This window comes from Andrographis paniculata, unplaced genomic scaffold (genome assembly GCF_009805555.1).
Source record: "Andrographis paniculata isolate CXL003 unplaced genomic scaffold, ASM980555v1 Contig21END, whole genome shotgun sequence".
NCBI lineage: Eukaryota > Viridiplantae > Streptophyta > Magnoliopsida > Lamiales > Acanthaceae > Andrographis > Andrographis paniculata.
Window position 1 is genome coordinate 2,918,893 of NW_026137502.1, and position 25,967 is coordinate 2,944,859.

At 32.8% G+C, this 25,967-nt stretch overlaps 2 protein-coding genes and 1 long non-coding RNA gene across 5 annotated transcripts; all 3 read right to left on the reverse strand.

The window, feature by feature from the left end:
- Positions 1–991: 991 nt before the first annotated feature.
- LOC127244769 (SAC3 family protein A) lies at positions 992–12,228 on the reverse strand. 2 transcript variants are annotated; one of them, XM_051265258.1, is made up of 15 exons: positions 11,727–12,228; positions 11,564–11,630; positions 8,704–9,693; positions 6,780–7,226; positions 6,498–6,599; positions 5,432–5,529; positions 5,186–5,345; positions 4,169–4,648; positions 3,946–4,086; positions 3,718–3,777; positions 2,779–2,909; positions 2,215–2,348; positions 1,894–2,123; positions 1,501–1,647; positions 992–1,424 (listed from the first exon to the last, which is right to left on the reverse strand). In XM_051265258.1, the coding sequence occupies exons 2-14, from the start codon at positions 11,612–11,614 to the stop codon at positions 1,537–1,539; spliced, it is 3,135 nt and encodes a 1,044-aa protein (XP_051121215.1). In that variant the 5' UTR covers positions 11,615–11,630; positions 11,727–12,228; the 3' UTR covers positions 992–1,424; positions 1,501–1,536. The 2 variants fall into 2 exon arrangements, with proteins under 2 accessions (XP_051121215.1, XP_051121214.1); XM_051265257.1 differs by having other exon boundaries at positions 993–1,408.
- Positions 12,229–14,395: 2,167 nt separating this feature from the next.
- Positions 14,396–20,471, reverse strand: LOC127244938 (general transcription and DNA repair factor IIH helicase subunit XPD). 2 transcript variants are annotated; one of them, XM_051265542.1, is made up of 12 exons: positions 19,817–20,471; positions 19,432–19,712; positions 18,542–18,624; positions 18,046–18,449; positions 17,537–17,730; positions 17,235–17,415; positions 16,992–17,116; positions 16,440–16,529; positions 16,083–16,179; positions 15,927–16,003; positions 15,585–15,693; positions 14,396–14,860 (listed from the first exon to the last, which is right to left on the reverse strand). In XM_051265542.1, the coding sequence occupies exons 1-12, from the start codon at positions 20,348–20,350 to the stop codon at positions 14,744–14,746; spliced, it is 2,292 nt and encodes a 763-aa protein (XP_051121499.1). In that variant the 5' UTR covers positions 20,351–20,471; the 3' UTR covers positions 14,396–14,743. The 2 variants fall into 2 exon arrangements, with proteins under 2 accessions (XP_051121499.1, XP_051121500.1); XM_051265543.1 differs by having other exon boundaries at positions 14,398–14,860; positions 16,101–16,179.
- A 2,975-nt stretch (positions 20,472–23,446) lies between these two features.
- On the reverse strand, positions 23,447–24,353 carry LOC127244926 (uncharacterized). The gene is made up of 2 exons (XR_007837351.1): positions 24,238–24,353; positions 23,447–24,117 (listed from the first exon to the last, which is right to left on the reverse strand). It is a non-coding gene; the product is annotated as an uncharacterized LOC127244926 (long non-coding RNA).
- Between the last annotated feature and the right edge of the window lie 1,614 nt (positions 24,354–25,967).

The window sequence follows — 25,967 nt, forward strand, 5'->3', positions numbered from 1 at the left end:
ATAATATTTTATATTAAATTATTAAATTTTGTAATATTAACTATGTCCAAAATTTGTGGAGGGAAGAACTATCTACAACTTCAAGAATATTTGATCAAAAGTGTACACATTATTAATATATTTTGAATTTCAAATTTGTTTGGATTTTTAATGCACTGATTCAAATCAATTCAAAATTTTAAAATTTAATAAATTTTTAATTCAATCATATCTAAAAATTATATTTTAAATGTTGATTTGATTAAAATCAAATATTTAAACTTTCGAATATTTTACTTACTTTATATGTTCATTGTTCAGATATATTTTCTTTGTCCCATAATAAATTCGCCGAGTAATGAACATAGAAAACCCACAGGTTTAAAACATACGAAATTGATAACTCAATTTGATCACAAAAGATCCATTCAATCGATAATAATTTGAGGTTACACAAAATTGTGTTTATCTCCTTCAAGAGTTGCTAATCTACATCATCGATGTTCCCCTATTAGCCATTGTCTAATAAATTGTATACCTTCAAAAATCTGTCACACAAAATTCACTCACCAACCACGAGGTTATTACAACCGATTTTATTTACCGCATGAATGAAACTAACTACTTGCAAATATATACTCCCTCCGCTCCTAGATAAGATAGACATATTACTCTAGATAAAGAATTTAACTAAAGTATAATTAGAAAATAATTAAAAAATATATAGTAAAAATAATTATTATTTAATAAAAATTATTATAGTTTAAAATAACTAAATAGTTTAATTAAAATTAAAAAAATTATAAAATTTAAAATATAATTAAAGTGTATAATTAATTTTACAAATCATGTAGGGCAAATAAAAAAAATAAATAGGAACAAATTATATAAGAGGAAGAGAATACTGTATTTTCTATGCGAACTATTTTAAACAATAATAATATTTTTCAAGCACGTGCGTGCAAACAATTATTTAAAAGTAAAAAATGTCAAACAGCAAGAAAAATAGGAGAGGAAACAAACACAGTAGTAGTACAAATTTAGATAATAACAAAAAAGAGACGTCCACAGAAACTACACCTTAATCTTTCTTATACAGACAACATATACAGTTCAAAGTACAAACATTTATTTCACTGATATTATATAGATATATATATATATATATCTAGAGAGAGAGAGAGAAAGAGAGAGAGGTATCTTAAATATAAGAAAAGAATAATGATTTCTCCGTCGATCTTTGTCGACAAAAACAAGCTGTGTTGCCATAAGTATTCCTACAAACTCCCAGCAGCATACAGTCAGTCAATCCACAGTCTAGTCTTGCCGTGCTTCCGGAATTTTCTTGCCTGCTCGAATCCCTTTGGATTCATTCATCTCTCGATTCCACGGTTAATTCATTCCAAGTGATACTTGAAGCTGTCTATGGCTAAGATTCAATGCAACTATTAGATTATGTTAGTATTAGATTAGGTTAGATCAGATCAAATCAGATTAGATTATACTAGAGCAGATCCATACCTTTCCGGAAAAGGGCGTTGAAAGATTGTCGGCTAGTTAGTTGGTCTGCGAAGAATTCCGAGCCAAAAAATTATCAACACCAAGACTTGCATCTCCATGTGATACAGCATCTTCAGGATCCGGCATATAGAGGGTCGACATGGAAGCCTGCACAAAACAAAAAGAAGGCACATCCAGATACAAAATTCGATTCCAACATATGTAATAATGGATTTTGGATATCAAGAATTAACAGCATAGCCTGACAGTCAAAGTAAGTATCCCAATTCAGACAAGTAATGTACAGTATCGATGTAAAAACAAGACAAAATCATGAACCCTAAACCCTGAACAACCACAATTTACTGGGAGACCTTCATTTTGCGTTGATATTGAAGATAGAGAGAAATTTACCTTTGCATCGAGCAAGGTCTCCCCAGAGCTATCAACAATAAGGATTGCGCCGTGAGCCTTAAGCCATTCCACGCATTCTTCCAACCCATCCACTTCTTTCTCCTCACTAGTAGGCAATGATGCATGATTGAAGCCTAGAATTCGGGATATATATGACACTGGAAGTGTAGGCCGGTATGAGCGCGACATGCATTTCACCGCAGCATATCGCATTTTTTCAACAGACACATCTGGAAATGAGGAATGACATTATCAGGTTATTCATAAGTTTGTGGATAGCAATTCAAGTAGCTAATAATTAAAGCAGTGCATATTACACACCCATGAGGAAGGCATTAAGATTAGGAGCAGACTTGTAAAGTCTGAAAAACATCACATAATTTCCGGATGTCACAGCACTTCGAACAGCGAGAGCATGTTTTACTGCTTCATCCTTTTTGGCATCCGCTGATAATCTGTAGAGTAAAATAATGACAAAGAAAAGCATGATAACTTATTACCAATCATAAAGCATTTGAAACAAAGCCTAGTTTATGTATTACATGCACTTTTGACGAAAGTAGGTTTCTATTGAAAGGGATAGCAATTTGATCACTTCCAAACCCAAATAAAGACCTATATGGAAGTAAGAAGATGAAAGAGCCTTTGCCTCGAGCACAGTCAATCACTCAGAGACAACAACAGACCCCTCACCACAGCCACTAACATCTCCAGTGGCACAAAATTGAAAATTCACGGAAAAAATAAAGAGGCGACTGAAAAGTTCAAACGCAATACAAGATACAATTAACTATATAGACCTGAAATTGACTTGCGCAGAAAATGCAACGTTTGACAAGCAGAAAGAAACCACAAACAAAACCTGACTTAGAAGCATTTACAAACCTGGACATAGCTGACAGAAGTTCCCTATTATTATTTGAGTGCAAGATTACACATAGTAAATGATATGCGGCAAATTCCATATGGCATCCTGGAATTTCTTCTGCATAGAGTCTTTTGATTTGTGATATGCACTGTACAGGCAGAAAAAGGTTAAAATAACTGTCGTACCAGGTCATTAGATTATCTAAAACTCAATTCAACACATAAATGAAAATAGTGACAACTCAAATTTCACTCATTGCTGCATTTTGAGGTTTCGTCTTGAATTTTATGCAGGTGATTCAGATGTTTTCCTATTTTGTGATAGATTATTCTTTAATTAGATTTCTCGATGAAGCCTAGTCATCCAGCTGAAATTTAGGAGTACCTTACTTAGCAAACTAAACTTCAAAATCTTAGCCTTAATGTAAATTCAGATGTTCTAGGGCTGATAGAGACATTTTATTCTCTGTATTTTTTATGAACTTAGGATAATAACTGGCTGTATTGAGCCCCAAACTACTGTAAGCATCATGCAAGATAGCTGGCTCATGCCTTCCAACCCAAAAAATTTGGAATCAGATAGCATAAACAAATAATCAAACTACATTGTAGTGAATCAAGGTCTAAGCAATTTCAGCTAAAACAAAGCATTTGTGAGTATGAACAACAGTAGAGATGGGGACAGAAAACCAAATAATGCCCAGTGAATGTACATTATGCACGCTTATAGGAAATTTAAAGATAAAAATAAAATAAAAAGTTCCATACGAGTCAGTTAGCTATCCATAAATTCTTTTTCCAGGTTCAACAAAAAGCCAAATCATTTCTCAAAACATATTCCGAACAAGCTTTGACGAGATATGATATAAAAATGCCAAAGAATCCGAATATTGACAACCATGGAAGGGAAAATAATTATCAGAAAGCTACAATCTACATTTAAAGCTTGAAACCAACCTGGTTGTACTCTCGCACATCCGCAGATTCTATAGCAAATCTAGCATGGGTTTCATAAACCTTCGATCAACAACAAAACTCAGTATTAGATAATAACGTCCTATCATGTCATAAATGTCAAATGGGCGATAACTATAATAAATTAATGAGTATATTATCTGCCAAAAAAAAAGAATCATAAAAGAAATCAGAAACAGGTATAAATGATGAAAAAAAGACAATTCACACCTTAACTGTAAGCTCGTTGCGTATGTGTTGCACTGTAAGATCTTGCCGCATAGATTTTAACTGATCACATTTGTAATGATAATCCTTTTGAGAATTTTGAACCATCAGTAAAGCTTTTTCCAACACTTCTTCAGGCCTCACCTGCAAAGCAGTATAGCATGAATAACTTACTCTTCCATAAAAGTGTATCATCGAGAGCAGAAAAGAAGCTGCGACAATTTACCGTAGCAGGATCCGGAGCAGAAGTCAGACGCAAGTAGCCTTTCTCGATTTCCTGACAGGTTCCCTTAACTCTAAGGGAATCCCAATCAAGATCTTCTACAGCCCTGCTCCCACTTTCCTCAAAGTTTCTATGCACCGATGCACCAGCCCGTCTTGCGTGCATATAACTATCCCTTGCATCTTTTGCTCTTGCATTATTTTTATCAGCCCTATTTCCATGTCCTCTATCAAAACGTTTTGAACGATTTTCACGTCTCTTTTTCTCCTCTGGTGAATCTGCTAGTGCAACAGCAGCAGCAGAATACTTGGTCAAGGTTTGTTCTACATCACTGTCACTAGAAGCTTCTCCATTATCAGCAGCATTGCTACCATCAACAAGACGAAGCCTCTTGGCTGGCCTTGCAACATGTTTGCTGGAACTTCTATGATCAAATGATTTAGTGCCTATGTTGTCCTTGTTCTGTATTTTCCCACCTGAAAACTGCAAATATATGGCTGTACTTGATTACTCAGCAACTACAAAATATCACCATGATAAATCCTATGTATATTTCTTATTTACATCACCTGCGATCATTTTAACACAATGCCAAATGCACTATTCAAGTCCACGGTATCCACTAAAAAACTTATAATTAATAGGCCATTGATAAACTGTAGTATACTTTTATCAATAATGTCCAAAGGCCTTTTCAATTTCATATACAAGAATAACGGAATAAGCAAATTAAATTGCAACATAAAAACCATCTTTAATTAGTAAAAACACTATTATATCACTCAATGCCGGACATGAGGTCATAACATCACTATGAAAAAATAATAAGACAAATCAAATAGACCAATCAAACTTGATAATCTAGTGAATTTAATCAGTGGAAAGCCACTGTTGCAGAAATCAAGAATGTCTGCATAAATAATATCTCAAAAAATATATAAATGAACTAGATCCAAATCTGTCACATTTATTCAAGGAACACAAACTACAATATTGCCATGAGAAATTTCACATGATTACCTGTTTGTTATTCCAACCTCCATATTTTACAGTTCTGTCAGAAAAACTGACAGACATGTCAACTGGTTTTTCCTCAGGAATAGGCTCCCACCTACTCTTGGTTCGCCGACTAGGACTTTTATTCTTTACATATGTAGACGGCAGTGAAAATGCTGTATCCCTACAGAAAAATAGTAAGAGGCATATGTTACATGTTATTCACACTTTCCAATTACCGGATCAAAGAATGGGAAAAAAGAAACCCACTGGTTGTTATCTTCATTGATATTTGGCATTGGGAAAAGAGGCTCAGTGTCCCAATCTCTTGTATGGAGTGTGCCATCCTCTCTTGCCTTTGTTATTAACTGAATGTAAAAAATGAGCTTTGGAATGTGATCAAAAGAAATAAAATAAAATAAAATAAAAATATACAAACTATACGTTTATAAAATGTAAGTGTCAAAGTGACAATTATGTCTGCAACATGGCATGTACACATGAATTGCAATGCATTACACTCTTAGAAAAGGATTACTTAAAACAATGTTTAAATGAATCTTAACGATATACTCCTATATGATAAAGCAATTACCTACCCAAGGCACTCATAATAGGACACAAGAAATCAGCTCATTTAATAATTTAAACATGAATGATTGGAAATTGATAAAAACCTTGATCACAAAAGCATTCGCAGTTGGTAATATCACAGAATAAAACTAGTCTAACTCACTCAAACGAATCTACAGAAAATTAACTTTTTGGAATTAAAGAATCTCACTAATCATTGTTGAACAAGAAGACGGAACACAATTGCATGCATACATGCATAGACATCTTAAGGGAACAAAAAAGCAGGAAGGAAATGATGCAAGGTCTTTAATTAATTTCTAAAAGAAACTGCAAAAGAGCAGTTGACACTAAGCAAACAAGTGTAATAATAAAACCAAGTCAACTGTACAATAGATTAGTAATTTTACATCTCAATCAAGAAACAACTACCTAGAAAAGATACTTGTTCATTAAAGAATATTATGAAGCCCCAATCACAGTATAGTTTGTACTTGTATGCAGAGCAAAATGTTACAAACTTGAATCAAATTTGATATGATATATCATACAAACATCCCCCAACATTTGGTGTTTCACAAGCAAACAATTTCCAGTTATATTTAGAAAATGGAGGCACAAGTCAATTGTCTGACATCTACCCACTTAGGTGTAGATTGTAATTCTCACGCCAGAATTATGGTGTTTGCCCTGTTGGAAGTGATATTTGCCTATCAAATATTCTAAATCAATGTTGTTAACATAGGTCAGTATATAGGATTACCTCCTTCAGCACAACTTGGCAAGCTGCCTTTTGCCTATCATTCTTGCAACGAGCCAGAGCCCTCTCAACATAGCCACGCAACGACTTTGGAAACACACCAGGCTTCAAGGGGCAAGAAAATGATATCAGTTTAATTTCGTATATCATACTTTGTCCATCAACTCCCAAAAATAAAAGAATAGTGATGTGGCAACATACGTTGAAAAGGTGTTGAGCATACAGCTTCAAAATCAAATAAGTAAAACAGAACTGGCAGGCTATATAGAACCAAAATCAACTAACCTTGAACATGGAATCAGTTCCTTCGTGTGGCATACCCTTTTCATTTGATTTCTGCATTGGAACACCAATATAGGCTGGCTTTGCAGCAGTACAGGTCATAGAGCTATCCTTGTCTTTTGAAACACTAAAGGGTATGTTTGAAGCAATTCTTGGATTGGTAGGAATTTGCAGTTTGCTTGCCCTACGTGAATCCAATGATTCTGAAGTCTGTGGTGTAGATTGGAATGATGATTGGTGGCTTTGAGAAATTGGGTAAGAAGCTGGATACATAGCAGCAGAACCTTGTGAAAAGGTAGGGTTCTGTTGACTTTGAAAGCTATTATATGCTGGAAGGGCTTCTGGTGGCTTTTGAGCAGGTGATTGCACAGAGTTAGACAGGTTGTTTGGGAAAGTAGTAGAATGACTTTTCCAGTAAACTTCTGGAGTATTACCACTGACTGAAACAGGCTGATAACAAAAACAGCATGATGAGCAATAACAGAGGTAAGAAAACTAATACGAACTAGTCAAAATGATCATGAGACAAAATTGAAGCTTTAAAAAAGCCCCAACATCAGCCCACACAAACTTTATAAATAAACTCATTATCTTGCAACAAAAACAAAACAAAATTATACAACTCCACAATACAGCATGGAAGAATAATTACAAAGTAATAGGCATAGGGAACCTGAAGTGAAAAGTCAAGGAAATTGAAAACAAACTGACAAAACAAATCTCAAAGAAGATCGGACCTTCCCTGTGCAAGATGACAAACAAAATCTTAAAATAAACAAAGATAAATGCTGGATAAGACAGGAAAAGGAACTTAAGTTTTGTTATTTGAATGAATCCACAAAGTTGTTTCGCAAAATTCATACATGCATAAATCCATCATGAAGCACTTAAGTAAAACACATAACCAACCAAGATTACAAACTCTTTCAGCCAGTTCCAAGTTTTGGATAACTTTATAACTGAATTCACATTACAAGGAGTACCCAAGCCGAATTTACTTATCAACTGAAAACATAATTGCGCAGCATTTATTCCCTTTATATTTCCCATTCCATACCATCTACCCAATGTAAAACACCGAGGCAGAACAGAGTTCAGGTAAAACATATATTGGTATCCAGGCAATCCATTTGCTTCTTTATTCCTCAATTCTCTTTATAGAGCAAAATGTAGAGAAATGAATCAAGTGTAAAAATTCTTTCATTATAATTCATGATATAGTTTCCTGCAGTCAACCATGTTCACAAGTGAAAAACGGCCTTAGTATTTCAAATGTTCAATGCTGTTAAGACTCCTGAAATGATTTTGTGTTGAAATATAGAAACTGGAATATTTTCTTCAAAGAATTTATATAGACTTTATGATAACTAATTCCATGACTCAGGAATTTATATAAAGACACTGGTGGCAGCACTCATATCCAATTTAATGACTCGGGAATTTCTTATACACAGTGCTGAACTTTCAATCATAGTACCTAAAGTCAAAGTAACAAGCTCTGAGTAGGTCCAGTAAGCCTGTTTAAGAAATGAACCTGGATGCTAACTTCAGCAATATTCAGGGTTCTTAGCATTCCATTTCTTCAAAATTATTTTAAAAAAAAAAAAAAAACAAACAAACAAACAAATCTTACAGCAATTTGTTGGATTTATCTATGCATTCTAGCATCAATCAAACACATTAATTTCTTCCCTAGCAAACATGTCAGGAAACACTCATCAAATGAGTGTTAACCTTTTAAACTGCTTCTTCAGAAATTTATATTCCATAGTAGGATTTTTGCTAAGAAATTATTACCTATAAACTGTCATCTAAATATTGTTACTAGCTCTCAAATTTTAGTATAATATGTTTTAAAAAAATCACTGCAAGTTTATATTACTTGTAACTAACTGCAGTGCATAAAAAATGATTTGGACCACCAAACCTGTGGAGGAGGCAATTCAGATGAACTAGATTCTGCTCTCCACGGTGGGGGAGCATATGGTTGAGACATTTGGTTGTTTGAAGCCACATATCCACTACTTCCAGGAGGAGCGGGATTACTCAGACTAGAGGCGGAAGAAACAGGGAGATTCTCAGTCCCAGGAGCACAGCTGACTTCAGTTTGGACTTGGTTGTAATAATCCTCCCATTGCTTATAATGATGAGCATATTGAGATGTTGCAGCGGAGGGGGTTGAACTATATGCTGAGCTCGAGTCTGGAGCATAGTTTTGATACTGATGAGAGCCGTATGTTGCATACTGCCCTCCATGCCACTGGGGACCATATGTGCCATTTGTGTAACTTCCAGATGTCTGATAATTACCAGGATTGTAATAAGTGCCTGAGTAACTTGCAGGCCCAGCATAAGACCCTGTATTTTGAAATGAGGAAAGAGGCTGATAAGCAGCACCTGTGTTTTGGTAAGTTCCTACATGAGAGTAAGACTGCTTTGGTGTTGGTTGATACTGATTGGACTGCTGTTGATACTGATTGGACTGCTGTTGATATTGATTGGCCTGCTGTTGATACTGATTGGCCTGCTGTGGATACTGATTGGGTTGATGTTGATAATGATTCGGTTGCTGTTGATAATGGCCGGCTTGCTGATATTGATTATAGTAAGCACCATAATCTACGTTGCTATATCCATAAGGATCAGGGTTTGGATATGCAGGATAACCATTATAACCTTGTGCCAAATTTGCAGATACTGAACTTGATGAGGAGGTAACAGCTGACGAATTTACTCCATCTTGAACATTTTTCAAGGTAGGATCCGTTGGTTGATCAAGATTGTGACTAGAACCTGGAAGAAAAGTATTGTCCCTTGAGCTCTGGTTCTCCCCTTGAGCATTCCTTGGTTCAATGGAACAGGTAGAAGGGGAATATGGAACTGCATTAGCTTTTTGTGCTTCACTGATTTGACACCCCTGATCATGAATGGGGAAAAATAGGTCATTGAAGGAGCCAAGATAACCTCAAGAATAAATGCAAGTGCATCTAGAGAACGAAGTTATGTTGTGAACATATAATGCCCTAGTAATCATACAATTAAGCATGCACACAGGCATGTGCCATGAGTAGAAAAGTCTACAATATAGAAAGCAGGCAATAACATCATCTAATTAGAATAGCTATCTTTGATATGATGTGCCAACAGTTGCATATATTATATTATATTATATTATATTATATTATATTATAAACATAAAATCAAAGGCATAATTAGAATATTGAATGGATGTTGACCGTGTACAATTAGTAGGAGCTAATTTCTATGATAAAGCAGAGAAGGAAATCAACATTCAAGAGTTTTGATGTAAAAAACACTGGGAAATTATTCAGTCTGGCAGAAATTGTTTATAGAATCTGTCAAAAAGCATGCCATAGAATTCGAACAATGATCAAGGTCCAAGTTTCAAATCCACAAAGAAATTCAGAAATAACTGTCCAGTAGCAAAGGGTGAACCGAAAAGAACAAGATGAAACCAGCTTCCCCATTATGTTTGAAGACGGTAGTTGACCAGCAGGTAAATTTTAGCAAATACTTGAAGGGATTAGTTAGTTCTTTACAATTTAAGCTAAAATGCAGTGATCAAATGTTAGTGAGATTGTATCATTATGGCAAATTTGGAATACAAAACCTTCTTTGGAAAGTAGCATGCTTTTAGACACCAAAAACAATAATAACCAAGAACCTTCAATGCCTAATAAAGGGCTATCAATCTTCTACTTTTCATGGTTGTAAGCAAATTGGGTATCAATATTACTAGCAGGTTAGTCAATCTTGGCCAAAATTTCTAGAGCATTTATGATCAAATTGAATTCAAAACCCACTATCACGACCAAATGAAGCTCCAAGAGCAACTTGATCGCACATATAAAAGAACAAGAAAACATAAAATTTGGTCATCCGCCTAAAGTTTCCAAAAACAATGTGAAATGGAGGATACGGGGTTACAAGAACTTTAAAAGCTAAATCACATCCATGTGTCAATCATATTCGTCTTTTAAGTGGCAAGATTGCATACTAGAACTGGAATTTAAAAGGGTTAATTTATGATTGGGAGCATGCATACTAGAACTGGAATTTAAAAGGGTTAATTTATGATTGAGAGCGTGCCAGATCAACAACTAAACGTCTTGTATTAGGGTCTTTCTTGGGAAGCACAGCAAATCAACAACTAAACATGGAATCATTTAAGAAGGCAAGCAATTATTTCCTTTTATATCCACAATCCGCCAATTGTTATAGTAGAAACCCTCGCCTTGGTCTATCATTGAAACAATGATGGAGGTGTGGATTTTTGTTTCCATCATTGCAAGTTCCTTTTCACACAAAGTTTATCCCGAACAATAATTCACATCCAAAGGTCACAAATCCAAACCAACCGGCACCATCCAAATCAACCAACACTTGCCAAAAGATTAGGATATAAACCTCAAATGCAGGATTCACTAAACTTTACTTTCTTTTTCTTTCTTTAACTGCAGGACACTGTATCAGCCAAATTGCCCACAAGTTCAACTATGGATTTTACATCATTGACTATCCGACCTCTCTACTGTGAATTTACTCTATGAATAAATATAGGGCATGAAGAAGCATATAAAAGGAGAGGGGGGAGGGGGTGGGGGTGGGGGGGTAATGTGCTACAACTGCAGGCCCCTAAACCCCTTCTGATGAAGCATATGTGTCCCACGCACAAATACGGAGACAAACTCATTTAGCTATTGCTATCAAAGAGTAAAAAATCAACCCACAACAGCATAAAAAAAGCTAACCGGAGAAATAACTACCTCAAGAGATGCAACAGCATCGGCGGTGCTTTCTCCTTGATTCATCATCATCGCATCAGCAGCGCCCCTTCAATCAGAAAAGAAAAAACCATTTTGTTAATAATCAATCCAAACCCTAATCACAAACCCTAATCCAAAATCCTTATTGAACAAGCATACAAACCTCAGAACCCAATTGGAGCAGCCGCCACCACCACCAAACTCCCAATAAAAATAAAAATACAAACAAGACCTCCCGAAGAAGAAATCAAGGGCAGAGATCAAGAGAAGCGCAGACGTGGAGAAAAAAATAAAAAGCTTGGAGAGGAGAGGAGGAAGGGGCAGAAGAAGAAGCAGGAACAGCGTTTAATCAAGGGTTTGCGAAAATTGTTGGGTTGGATACATGTTGACTAGGTGAACAATTAATGAAAGGGGGATTGCGAATGAGCAGTAGTTGGGAGTCTCCGATGGATTGAGAATGCGTGCGTAGGCGAGGTGGAGCGGAACTTGTAGGTGGGATCAATGGCGGGGTAGCGGGGTGGGATCGTGGGCTGGGTTTTGGTTTTGGATGGATGGCTCGGCGCCGCAGCGACCGACGAATGACGGACGGACGGACGAAGGAACGAACGCTGGCGATGGTTAAGTTGAGAACGGGAAGTTTATTAGTACTACACAATCAAATGCGGGGTTGCATTCCATTCTAATTTATGGGTTTGTTTGTACTAGTATTTAAAAAATATATTCAAATATATAAAATATATATATATACTTTTTAATATTTAATATAAAATATTATTTTATATATTAAAGACTTACGCTATACAGAGAGCCAATAAAAATTGAATTGATATTACCACACGAAATAATTGTGTTTGGGTCAAATATTTTAATTTAATTATGTATACGAGTTGCACAAACATGGTATGGTAGGATTAGAGTTAAGTTTCTCACCTCAGAACTAACTTGACAGGACAATCCTATTATAATATATTAATAGTAATTAATATGTTTATTATATACATAAAATAATTATAATTTAATAATTTACTTTATATTAATTTAAAGTAAATTTAATTTTAATTATGTTCGAATTAGTAAAAATTAACATTAACACGACATACGATAAAAGATAATTTAATTTAAATTACGAATTCGACGCAATAATAAACCGTTTAACCTGTCTAAAGTATTACATGCGACACGAATTGGCCTACAGTCCGCTCTAGTTTTATATCGCAATAATTATTTCATCAAAAAAATCAAACAAACAAATATGTTCACCAAATAAATCAGATTAATTATTGATAATTAATGTTTTGAGGAATTGAATTGCCTTTTCACTTTATTCTCTATACGTGTGTTTAATTTTTATTTTTTTATATATATATTTTATATGAAAAGAATAAAATATTATATATGATATGTATGTATTATTTTTTTTTATAATATTCATTAAAAAAAATATTAAATTAACATATTTTATAGTATATTTTTTAAATAAATAAATAAATAGTCCACCCATCTAAATATTGTGTTAGTGATACCATATTTAAAATAATATTTAATTAGTTAATAAAAGTGAATTACAATATTATCTTATTTTTTATGTAATTAATAATATTGATAATTTTAAAATAAATTTAATATATATGATTAAAAAAAATAGAATATGTATTCAAATATTTAAAAAATTATATCCCAATAAAAAATATTAAAATAATATCATAATTTATTATTACTTATTAAACATTATTTCTTTAAATATTGTGTTACTAATTATCTTAGACGAGAGAAGTATATTTTGATTTAATAAAATTTATATATTAAAAAATAATAATAAATAATAATAATAATAATAATAATAATAATGGTTATGGAATAAAAGAAAAAAAAATGTCAATTATGAATTACCTCAAAGATTGGGCTGTGTCACCTTTTCGTATGCATGAAAATTGTCCAAAGAGATTCATTAAAGCAAAACAACTCTACATGAACAAACATTAAAAAATCCTATAACATAAGTCCTCCATAACCTAATTGTAGTGTTTGAACGTTTGTGCCTGCCTCTATGTGAATTTTTGTAAAAGTATACGTTTTAAAAGTTAGCCATTGACATATAATCTTTTTTTTCTTAATTTTCTGTTCTATTAATTATTATTATTTTTTTTAATCACAAAACCAAAACAAACAAGCTTTAAATTGAACCAAACAATTTAACCAACCAAACACATAACACGAATGTATCAAATTTGTGTGCCATTCGGTGGATTCGTGTTCTTATTTGTTTGATTTAAATTGTTTGGCTCAATTTAAATCTTGTTTGTTTTGGTTCTGTGATTATCTTTTTACAAAAATTCACATAGAGTGGCTAGCACAAACAATCAAATATAACTAAAAAAAAAACTTAATTGCACAAAACCTAAGTATTTTATACAAAATTGCGTCAAATTCCGATGACCTCCCTTATTTGACAATATTTGACCTACATGCACCTAAACTGTAAATAAATTTCAAATTTTCAAGTTCTGAACTTCTAAAATTGCAAATATATATATATTCCTCTTACATCTAGTCACAAAGAACAGTAAAAGAACTCTTAAAATTGGAGAAAGACAAATATTTATGAGTATATTTATTGTACTTTGAGGTTAAATCTATAGAAATAAAAATTCTGACATTTATTTGCAGTTTGGGAGCATACAGATCAAACACGAATGACCGAAAGGGATTAAACAGAGAGATAATGAAACCATGAGAAAATTTGATATAATTTTGAAAATATAGAGTATTTGACGCAATTTCGTAAAACCACATACACATTTTGCGCAATTTTGCCAAAAAGCAGAAAGCCTATATATTTGATGCATTGCCACACGAGGAGCCGAGGACAACAAGATATGATACATATGAATTGTCGTAAAAACAAAAAACAAAATTGTAATCATGTATATGTATCTAAAATTTGGTGTGAATATTGGATTCTTGATCCATCTGCTAAAACACTTCGAAATATAATTGAAATTTTCAGTAATCGGTAGCTAGCATAAAATGTTGCTTTTGCAACAGAGCTTTAGGTATAACCAATCAAAATCCTATTTCTGCTACAAAATAGGGAATTTCGAACACACAGACAAAAAGGTTGATGAATTAGAATGCGACAAGAAAGCAGTTTTACCTACAACAAAGAGCAGAAGAAACATGTCAAAAGGCCAAGTCCTCGACTCCATTGGCTATCTTCTCTAAGTCATCCTGGGACAGTAGCGTCCTTTTACCCATCCCGCCAGTCTTGTCATATGGCTGAGCCATCCTCCTCAAGAACTACATGCATTGTCAAATAATTACAGAATCATTCAACTATATATATATATATATATGTATGTGTGTGTGTATAAATGCATTTTGACAAATGATGAATATAATGCATATGACATTGTCGCCAATCACATTCAAGTTCATGTTGCTACCAGGAATACCCTAAAAGCAAACAATGCTGCCCCTCCAGTATATGTACACTAAGGGTGTGTTTGCATACAAAACTTTATCCAATTTTTACTATTCATCAAAAAAATTTTCCCTAAAAACATCAAATCAAACACATATTTTTTATATTATACTAAAAATTATTTTTACATTCAAGACATCAAATCAAACACATATTTTTTATATCATACTAAAAATTATTTTTACATTCAAAACATCAAATCAATACATATTTTCTATCACATTATACAACTATTCAAATTCAAAACTTTTACTATTCAAATATCAAATCAAAATCCAAACCCCTAAGCAAACACAACATAATTAGTTTAGGCCATATTTAGCTTGAGGGATTTGGCTTGAATCCCATGAACTAAAAGTAGTATACATGAAAATTATAGTGGGATAAAAATCCTAGTGAGAAAACATGCCCTTGGTCAATCAGCCAACAATCGGGACAATATAAGAGCTGAAACTAAGTTTCAACGTCAAGATGCTTGAAAATTTTATCTATGCAATTTTAATAATTTTGGAGCTCAACAAAGTAATGTTATATGCATACCTCTCTTGCAATATGTACAGCCATGTCCGTGCTCAAGTTGAGATGTGCATCACGTAAATGAGATAGTATCCAACTGGGCAACTTTGAGCGCTTGTCGTGACGACTATATCTAATCCACACAAAATCAAGAAACAATATTATATATCTGATCTAATAGTCATACTAGAAGCAAAACAAACGGATATACCAAAGCCAGGAATTTTCCCCCGGGTAGTTCCAACTGAGAGAATATTTGAAAATTGAAGCATATAGTTTTGGCAGTTTAGATCATGCCTTGAGAAATCATCAAAGCTTTTCCGAATAAGAAAGATTTGCCTCTACATTCTGAACAAGAAAACAAACCTCTTGTCAGCAAATATCATCATCCCATAATCTGCCTTTGATCGTATAACTCGTCCAACACACTGGGCCGCTTGCCTCTGTATATTATACCAAAAGTCTGTGAATACATACTAATATAACACCTAACTTTCATTAATAATAATGTAAAATACACACATGTATATCAGAATTTACCAAAGCATCAAAAGTCAAAAAATCGCCCTCTTTTATTTGGAACGTCTCTCGCAAATATTCCAATCGTGCAAGCAAGATTCTGCAATTAAAACATTGTTAAGCCCCATCCAGTCGCAAAATAAGATTGTAAGTCTAACAGGCAGAAATTAGAAAGGTTGATGCATGTCCTTTAAAGGTTTCAACACAATAATACAGTAGCAGGATTATTCAAAAGTATTCTATTCAAGAAAGAGTCGTCACTAGTGTAGTACAAGAATACAGCACAGTGAATGACAAGAATATATTACATGCAGTTTTAGTATAAGAGAGAGTATCACCACAAAACTAATATTAGCTAACCTGCTTAATGTGTACTGGAAAGGAACACCAAACATAATTACAAGTCTGCCGTAATGCCTATCAAAGTCAATACCTTCTGCCACTTTTCCCCTGTGAGTTAATGATGTAACGGTCATTACAGAGCATATAAATGAGAAACAAAAAGATATACAGCAACAAAAAAACCATTATAAAGCTGAACATAAGACATAACCGATGTTGAAACAAAAGTCCTACATTAGCATGCAAGAGTAAAACAAGTGGATGCTCAATCTCACAGGCACCAGATGGCCTTCATATAATTATAAAACTATAACAATTGTTTGGGCTAGATACTCCTAAAGATTGTACACCTCAATTACCTATAGCACGCCAAAAAAGATTTTTAACAAATGCACATCAACTATTTCCAAAAATAAATTCAGCTTCTATTTCCTGCAACCGATATATGTGTTGTGCTCTGTGAACCAAAAACATAGTTGATTCCTTTAATCCTTTTCCTGAAATCCTTTTAAACCCCACCAAGGATGCAGTTCTACAACTGGATGACACAGAAATTTGTAGAGAACTTACCTGGCAACTGAGAAAAACACAGCACCCCTTCCACAATCACAAGCTTTACGATAATTATCTAAGGCTAATGTAGTTTCAACAACATCCTGTGTCTCTATGAAGACCAGTTTATGCTGCATTATCTCCTGAAATACGATCGAAATAGGTAAATGAAACACAAAACAATGACAAAAGACACAGAGAGACCTCAAGTAACTTGAGACAATAATGCCTTTCCAAAAAAAAATTATTTTGAATGCTTACCTTCAGAATTCCAGATTCATGCCAACTGTTAACAATTCCATCCATGTAAGAATAGCTGACAAAGAAGCACACAATACCATCGGGAACAACAGACACCATTTCAAGCAAAAGTTTTCCATAATTTTTCTCAACTCCAGGATCACTTCTCAGGTCATACTTTGTGCTTACAGGGAGCTGATCACTGAAAATTGGTCAGTGGAGGAAGTGTTACATAACTGTCAGCATCCATCTTTCTCCTGGAAGTAAATAAGATAATAGTAATAAATCTATACAGTAAATGGACCAGAGTCAAAACTGCAGACCTTCCACGCGTGAGAACCATCGGGCATATGCAATCCCTTGTTAATGACATTGTAAAGCTTCGACTAACCACAGGATTGAAATTAAGAAGTCGAGGGTAGAGATCAATGGGGCTCAGTGTCCCAGAAGTTATTACAACAGATTGGAATCGTTCAAACACAGGCTTTATAGCGAGGGAGGCATCATGACAACAAAGCTGAAAACATTCAACATTTCATGAGAAGAGGCTAATAAAACCTAAAACAGCATTATAAAATAACAAATACACATTCAACAGTTCAAAAAGAAAGAATTGACGAAATAAAGGAAAAAAGACTGTAAGTCAATTTTTCAAGTACCAACAGATAATATCCATAATAAAAATGTAGTTGAAGACTGTCAATAATCGAGAACTTAATGCTAGAACAAAAAATGGGTATAGAACCAAAAGATGTCTAACCCTGACTAATGAAGCCAAGATACAAAGTGCGCATGTAATTATTTTGGCCCACACAAATTGAAGGCACAGTACCTGGAGTACAGGATCAGGTATATGTGGCATTCTTTCATCAAAGGGCTCAATTATTATTGAAAATCCTCGAGTGTAGGTTCCCACAAGAGTAGCCAGATCACATATTGTTTGGATATGCAAAAATTCATCAGTGTCGGTTATCTCCAAAGTTAACATAAGGGAGTGAAGCCTGTCATAACAAAACCTTAGCATCTTCTGATCAATTCCAATTTGTGAATTAATGGAAGCAACAAATGTGACAGGCCCCTCCTTTTCCACATTTTCAGTTTGTAGTCGCCCTTTTAGGTACTGGACCAATCTTCGCAAAACAGATAAGAAATGCTCTGCACGTCTGATATTTCCAGGCACAGCTTCTTTTAATATATCATCGGGTAAAGCAGGATTCCCGAGCCAAGCATCACCAACTGTAAGAAGCAAAAAGACAAATGCTGTTACGATGAGATAATGATGAGAAATTCAGCCTTGGTTCCAGTAAAATATGAATGATTCTACGTACGTGGTAGGTTCCCCCTCTGTGCCAACCCCTCAACCAGCCGGTTGTATTCTGCGCGTAAACGACCAGCATCGGTGGCCTTTAACCTTCCTACCAAGTTAATAAACTTACGATTAAATAACATATATTAATGAGTCATTTTCCTTTTTTAGTCATCACAAACTTTTCGAAATTGGAAGGTTTAAAAAAGGCATAATCAATAAAGATTCTATTGTTTTTTTACATGAAAAGGTTGGTTCAGATTATCATCAAATTAAGACATAACATAAGTAATGAAAATAACTTAGAAATTATGAAATCAATAGAAATAATGGACTAAAGAATGAAGTTTTGTAGCACAGAAGATTTCTATAGCTCACATTGAGAGTTGAAAATTCAAAATTAAATTCAACATGCACTTCATCATGCAAAAGCTTTCACGTTTCAATTCATACAAGGTTCTGTAAATAGTTTTACAATACTCAGCAGTCTAGATGCACATTATACCCATTTGTTTTCTAACTACAGATTTCTCAAAAAAAAAAATAAAAGCATACTCCTAGGCACCATATAATCCAAAGACTGTTTGTTCCAAAGATTCCCGCCAATTTTCATTATTCATTAAATTTTTTCCGCTAAAAAACATCAAATCAAACACTTATATTATATTAAAAAATAATTTTACATTCAAAACAGCCTATTTATATTACATCGTACAACTATTCAAATTCAAAAATTTTACTATTCAAATCTTGATCGAAAATCCAAACCCCCAAACAAGCACAAAATGAAGACCAAACTAAGCAAATCTTCTAATTTTCCAAATCATCAAATAGTTAAAACACATAAATTTGAGATTAATATATTCAAGTAAGTAGATTGCATATGCTTTATAAGACACAGAAAGTTCGTACCTCTCAATCTCCTGGGACATCCTACTCAGATTTCTTGTTGCTCCTTCAAGTGTCTGCCTTCTTACACTAACACTGAGTGCTTCAATGCACACATTGTCAATATTGTGGGCCTCATCAAACACCACAACGCACTCTCTCTGCATCTCTTTTGATATGATTCCAGCAACTTTTGGGTCGAGGAGGTACTGATAGCTATATACCACAACATTTGCAAATTGCACCATATGGCGAGCTAAGAAGTAAGGGCACCACCCTTTTTCCTTCCCAAACGTCCTAAGATCCTTCAGATATCACAAGAAGAAACAGAATGTCAAGATTTGATTATCCACGCGTAAAAGCATTAATCGCACAAACATTTTACAGGAAAAAAAAAATGGAGCAAAACCTGCAATGTGTAAACTCCGGGAGGCAGGACAGCATCTGAGGCAGCCTTCTCATAATTCTCAAAGAACTCACACGTAGGAATATTAGGGTTCTCAACCGCCATTGCTCTGACCCAACTCGCAGTAAGCTTCCGGCACGAGGCGTCGACAGAATCCCGATTCTCGGCGGACACAACACTTGGATTCACGCACAAGTTCTTCCTGGATGAAAGCCCCAGAGCAAGAATCCTCGCCGACGGCCCCAAATGCTTGACCTGATAATTGTGCAAGAACCTCAATTCCGCTAGGGTTTTCTCCATCTCGTGTACGGTACGGGTGCAATAAAGCAATTTAACCGGATTCGAGGGCTTGGACAAGACGTAGCTTGTGATTAGTGAGAGAAGGGCGATTGTCTTCCCGGTGCCGGTGGGCATCTCCAGTAGGCAGTGACCTTTGGCATCGAGAGCGCGCTTGAGTTCAACCATGTAGGAGTATTGCTCCGGGTAGATGTTGTCGTAGGGGAAGTATACTGTAACATCTTCGATTTGAAATTTCATTATTCCCGACGGCGGCGGCGACGTAGAGCAGTGATATCCCGATATGCGGTGCTTCGACTCAGAACTCGCCGCTCGCCCCTCGCCCCCTTGCTATTCTTATTACTCAAAGTTAAATATGGAGTGTGAATTGTAGTAATAAATTTATATGACATGCGGATATGATTGAATTTAGGTTTGGAAAAACCTAATGATGTTTACTTTTCGTTTTTACACAATTTTTTAAAAGTTAATAGACGATGAATACTTAATTCATCAGAAAAATTTCTTTAGTTATCCCCTCTTTTGTTTCTTTTCTTAAAAAATAAAAAATTACACATTATTTATATTTTTAAACTTTGAAAATTCTATTTTTATCTTTTTTATAAAACACTATTCACAAAATTATCAAATTTATTCAAAAGTTTCAACATGAACAATACTTTCTTTAACTAATGATGTTTATTCGATCGAAATCGTTATGGCTAAACCCTAAATCGTTATCGTTATTGATTTCGTTGTCATTTGTCTACAAGTACAAGATTTAAAATGCTCAAAGTGGATCTTCATTCCTATGTAGTCTCGTATACCATATGAGACGTGGCGATAAGTGTGCTTTTTAGATTGTAAAGGCACATTTAGCATAAAAAGGACGTTGTATTGTTGGGATCCTTCTTGTAGTGATTCTTATATAGGTACAACTTTAAGCTTGTATAAGTACATCGATCATCTATTGTAGGTATAACCTTCTACATACTATTTTTTCGAGGTGGTTATATTGGAAGTAATTCTAATTTAGTTTCTTAATATTTATATAAATTTATTAGGATAAAAAAAAATAAAAATGATGCAGTTGCACGTAGTTTTCTCTTACAATTATTTGTGTCCGTTCAATTTTTTTTCTTTGTTTTTTTGTTATCCATCGAACAAGAACATCAAAGTTAATTTCCTCAAAACTAGTGTTTTTACTTGCTAATATTGCATCAATCATTTTGGAGTGTTCTTGGATAAATCTTGATAATATTTCTAACACTTGGTATCAAAGCTCGATTGATGCCTAAATATCTCAAATTTAAAGACATGTCGATAGCGTCACAACAAAGTAAAGAAGGCAGCGTTATCCCTTTCCAATGTCCTATGTTAACCTCGACGAATTATACTACCCGAACAATTAAGATGGAAGCCATTATGGATGCTCAAGGGATTTTGGAGTCCATCGAACCACCAGCTCAAGTGCAGAAGGCAAGATTGCATTCGTCGAAGGGTGAATTTGAAAGGTTACGAACTTTGATGGGGATCAAAGATTTGAACGTGTTAAACTAGAATTACGGGGAAAGTATTGGAAGTAATTCTAATTTAATTTCTTAATATTTATATAAATTTATTAGGATATATAAAAAAAAAAAAAAAAAAAAAGTGGTGCAGTTGCAGACAGTTTTTTTTGCAGTTTATTTGTGTCCGTTCAGTTGTTTTTTTTTTTTTTTGTTATCCATCGAACAAGAACATCAAAAAGTTAAATTCCCTTAAATTAGTGTTTTTACTTGCTAATATTGCATCCATCATTTCGGAATGTTCCTAGATAAATCTTGATAAAATTTCCAATTGGTTACACGGCGTTATTAGTCCACATGTTGAATATAATTTATTCTTGTGTCTCGCATAAAAAGTTGCAATGAAAATGAGTTTTTGGATTGCAAAGACGCATTTCATATAAAAAAATATATTGTATTGTTGAGAAATTTTCTTGTAAGTTGTGAAATATATACTATTTGTTAAAATATATATAATATTATATTCGAGTAAGATGGAAAAACTAAATGGTATCGACTTTAATCTCGAAGTACAAATTTCTTCTAATACAGGTGCATACAAAAGGATAAGTGCAACATGATTACAACATATATATATATATATACAACTTTTAACTTATGTAGGTATTACTATCTTTTGTAGTAGGTATATCATTTTTTTGATATGATTACAACATATATATACATTTATGTATATATTAATACATATACAATACTTATAAATAACTTTTGCAAACAAATATTTATTTATATTTACATTTATACTTGACTAATATTTATTAACAACATATATATATTTATATGTATAATTACAACATTTATACTTACATATATATATATATACTTAGCTTGAAAAAATTTCATAACGTTATATTATCAAAAAGTATTATTTTTTTATTTAAAAAAAAAATAAACATACCTCTAAACATATACAATTACTTCATACATAAGAAGAAAAATGTCAAAACATTTTAACACAATACTATTAACCAATAAAAACTAATTATTTTTTAATTTATTACAAAATCCCAAATTTAAATCCTTTAAAAATATTGTGAATATAATTCATGGTGTGTTTTTATTTGGAAAAATCAAATTTTCAAAAATACATTTTTTTAAAAAAATTAACATATTACCTTATTTATTTTTATTTTTATAATGATTATTCTTATAAGGGTGTGTTTGTTTGAAGAATTTTGGAGGATTTCTACTATTCATCCAATTTTTTCCCCCCAAAAACATCACATCAAACACCTATTTTTCATTTTTTATATTATACTAAAAATCAATTTTACATTCAAAACATCACATCAAACCCTATTTATATCACATCATACAACTATTCAAATTCAAAATTTTTACTATTCAAATCTCAATCCAAAATCCAAACCCCCAAACAAACACACCCTTAGCATATTTCTCCAAATTTCTATCATTATTAATCTTAAACAAAGATCACTTCTAACATCTATTTATATAAATTGGGATAATATAACTATTTCATTTCAAAATTTCTACAATTCTAACTTTCAACCCAAAAATTCAAAACCCCTCAACAAACATTTACACGGCCTTAATAACAACCCCTTAGCCGACGCCAAATTAATCAACCTCCAAGAAAAAGGACATTGCTTCTTTTTTTTTTCTTTTTTTTTTTTAAAAAAATAATTTTTTTAATTTTAACTTTTAATTTTTTTTTATCTTTCTAAATTTTTATAAAAATATTTTAAATTATAAAAATAAAATACTGTTTAAAATTATTGAAAAAATTAAATATTTAAAAAAATAATAGTGAAAAATTAAGTTATGATTGAAATAAATTTAATGTAATAACTGCATATTCAGAATAAATGGCCTAAGAACAACTTCAAGATGGATGCTTAATACTTGGCGACAAAAACAACTATTTCGAAACAAAAAAAGTTTTTAAGAAATGGGAATAGAAAAAAAAATCCCAACTACTTGAATTGAATCAGAGCAGCTACAGCTAGAACTAAAAACCACGAAATTTAAACCAAGATTGATGCTTGAAATATCAAATTTTAATTCAACAAATTGGCCAATCGAAACTGTTGAGCAAGTCTACCCTCTTTCATATAGAACCTGCGATGAAGAAGATGTCGATCCTTCACAAACCACAAACCACAAACAAACCAACTTCCATTGGAACCCCAAACGGAATTTCTTAAAACCTAAAATTGCAAAACACCCGAACAAAGCAACTCCTCAGAACACAAAAACACTTTCCCAATTCCAAATTCAAAAGCAACAAATGCGTATAATGTAAGGGCAATTGGAGGCGGATTTGCGACGATTATCAGCCAAACGGACAGAATAGGGAAATCCTGGGGAAAAAAAAGGCTGTATTTTGCCTTTTCTATTAGAAAAATCCCAAACTCAAATCCATTTGACAGTGCAAAAACAAACCCGTACTATGATGCCATTCGTTAATGTGAAGGGCTGGAAATATCGCTGGGCAGCCTGCAGAAAACCCGCAGGCATATTCAGAGCAACGAACAGGAATAAGAATTCGTTCAAGCTCCCCCCATGCAATTCAGCCCCGACAACAAAACGAAATTAAGTGAAGAGATAGATGCATACGAGGAAGGAGACGCCTGCGCGCTGATGAGCGGCTGTCTTGTTAAGAACCCTAATTGCGTTTTTCTCTCCCAGGTTTTATAGAGATTAAGTTGGGGAGTTGGGCTGGGCTTGAAAATATGGGTTGCGTTTGGTGGTAGACTTTGTTTGTTTGGTGTTTTTATTTGAATTTATAATTAGTGAAAATATGTAAGGAGGTTTGATATTTTGTAAATTTTTTTAGCATTGATGTATCACTATTTTACCAAAATAGGAAGATAGTATTGAATATTAATTTTTATAAGAAGATATATTTTGAGGTTGAGAGTTATTTACTATAAATTATAAATTGTAAAAATATTTATTATGTAATGTACTTCCTCTGTCCTATCGGAATTGAGCCCTTTGATTAGGGATGTACTTCCTCTGTCCTATCGGAATTGAACCATTTTATTAGGGATACAGTATTTAAGATAAGGATGTTTATTTAGTTAATAATAATTAGTTATGATATTATGATACTATTTTTTTGTATAATTAATAATATTTATAGTTTTAAAATAAATTTAATATATATGATTAAAAAAAATCAAATATATGTTTAAATATTTAAAAATTATATAGCAATTAAAAAATATATGCAATATGGATATCATTTTGTAGAGAATAAAATTTTCTATAATACAAGTAAATAAAAAAATATTTTTGTTTATTTATAATTAACATAAATTAATTTTATTAAAGATGTGTAGTTTTAAATATAGATAAAAATATTATTTTTTTAAGAAAGAGGTAGAAATAAAGGGATTTTGAGTGGTCCTACTTCATTTATATGATATTGTATGTTATGTAGTTAATTAACTTGATTTATATTTGTTAAATATGTTTTAGTTTAATAATTTTTACCAAAAATAAAAAAGTGTTGATTGTTACGGGACAGACAAAAATAGAAATAGTATAAATTGTGGTGAGACTGAGGGAATATATAATACAATTAGCAGCCCTACTCAAACGTAACACTTGCAAACTATATATGACAGATAGACCAAAATCACAAGTTAACTCTGTACACCACAACATTATTCAGTAATTCCTAAGATACTAGAAATAAAAGATTTTAAATATTTGAAAATTACACTCATTAAAGATTTTTCTTTTTTTTTTTTCTATTACGTCAAAACCCACCTAATCCTTTGAAATCATTTTGAATTTGACAGATTTGGTATAGATTTTTATATTTATAGTGCACTAGTTAAAACCGAGCTATACACATACAACCATAAATTTATAATTTTAAATTTTGTTTTATATTTTAAAAATACATACTAATAAATATAGGTTTATAATATACATATAAGGTGTGTTTGTTAGGAGGATTGGATTTTAAATCTACAATTCATTTAAAAAATCAATTTTACATTCAAAATCATCTATTTAGATTCAAAATTTTTACTATTCAAATAACTTAAAATCCAATCACCAAACAAATAAATATTTGTTGTTGCTAAAAATAATAAATAGTATATAAAAAAATAATATAAAAATAGCCTAAACAGATCAAGATCAACACATTTCAGATATCGATAAATTACAAAAATTTAACAAAAAAAATGTAATTATTTTAAAACATGAGTTTGTTGTTTATATGCACCATTTCAACTTTTGTTTTAAAATTTATTTAAACACAAGTGTCGGTAAAAATATTGAAGAAGTTCAATACACAATTACTACAAAAAACAATAACATATTTATAA

Excerpts from the sequence above, each read along its gene's own strand:
- LOC127244769 (XM_051265258.1), bottom strand. The coding sequence starts at position 11,614 with ATGATGATGAATCAAGGAGAAAGCACCGCCGATGCTGTTGCATCTCTT. Across the intron at positions 5,530-6,497 it reads GCCAAGTTGTGCTGAAGGAG|TTAATAACAAAGGCAAGAGA; the intron begins GTAATCCTATAT and ends TTTTACATTCAG. Across the intron at positions 4,649-5,185 it reads GAGGTTGGAATAACAAACAG|TTTTCAGGTGGGAAAATACA; the intron begins GTAATCATGTGA and ends ATATATTTGCAG.
- LOC127244938 (XM_051265542.1), bottom strand. The coding sequence starts at position 20,350 with ATGAAATTTCAAATCGAAGATGTTACAGTATACTTCCCCTACGACAAC. Across the intron at positions 17,416-17,536 it reads ATGGTTCTCACGCGTGGAAG|TGATCAGCTCCCTGTAAGCA; the intron begins GTCTGCAGTTTT and ends ACCAATTTTCAG. Across the intron at positions 17,117-17,234 it reads ATGAATCTGGAATTCTGAAG|GAGATAATGCAGCATAAACT; the intron begins GTAAGCATTCAA and ends ATCGTATTTCAG.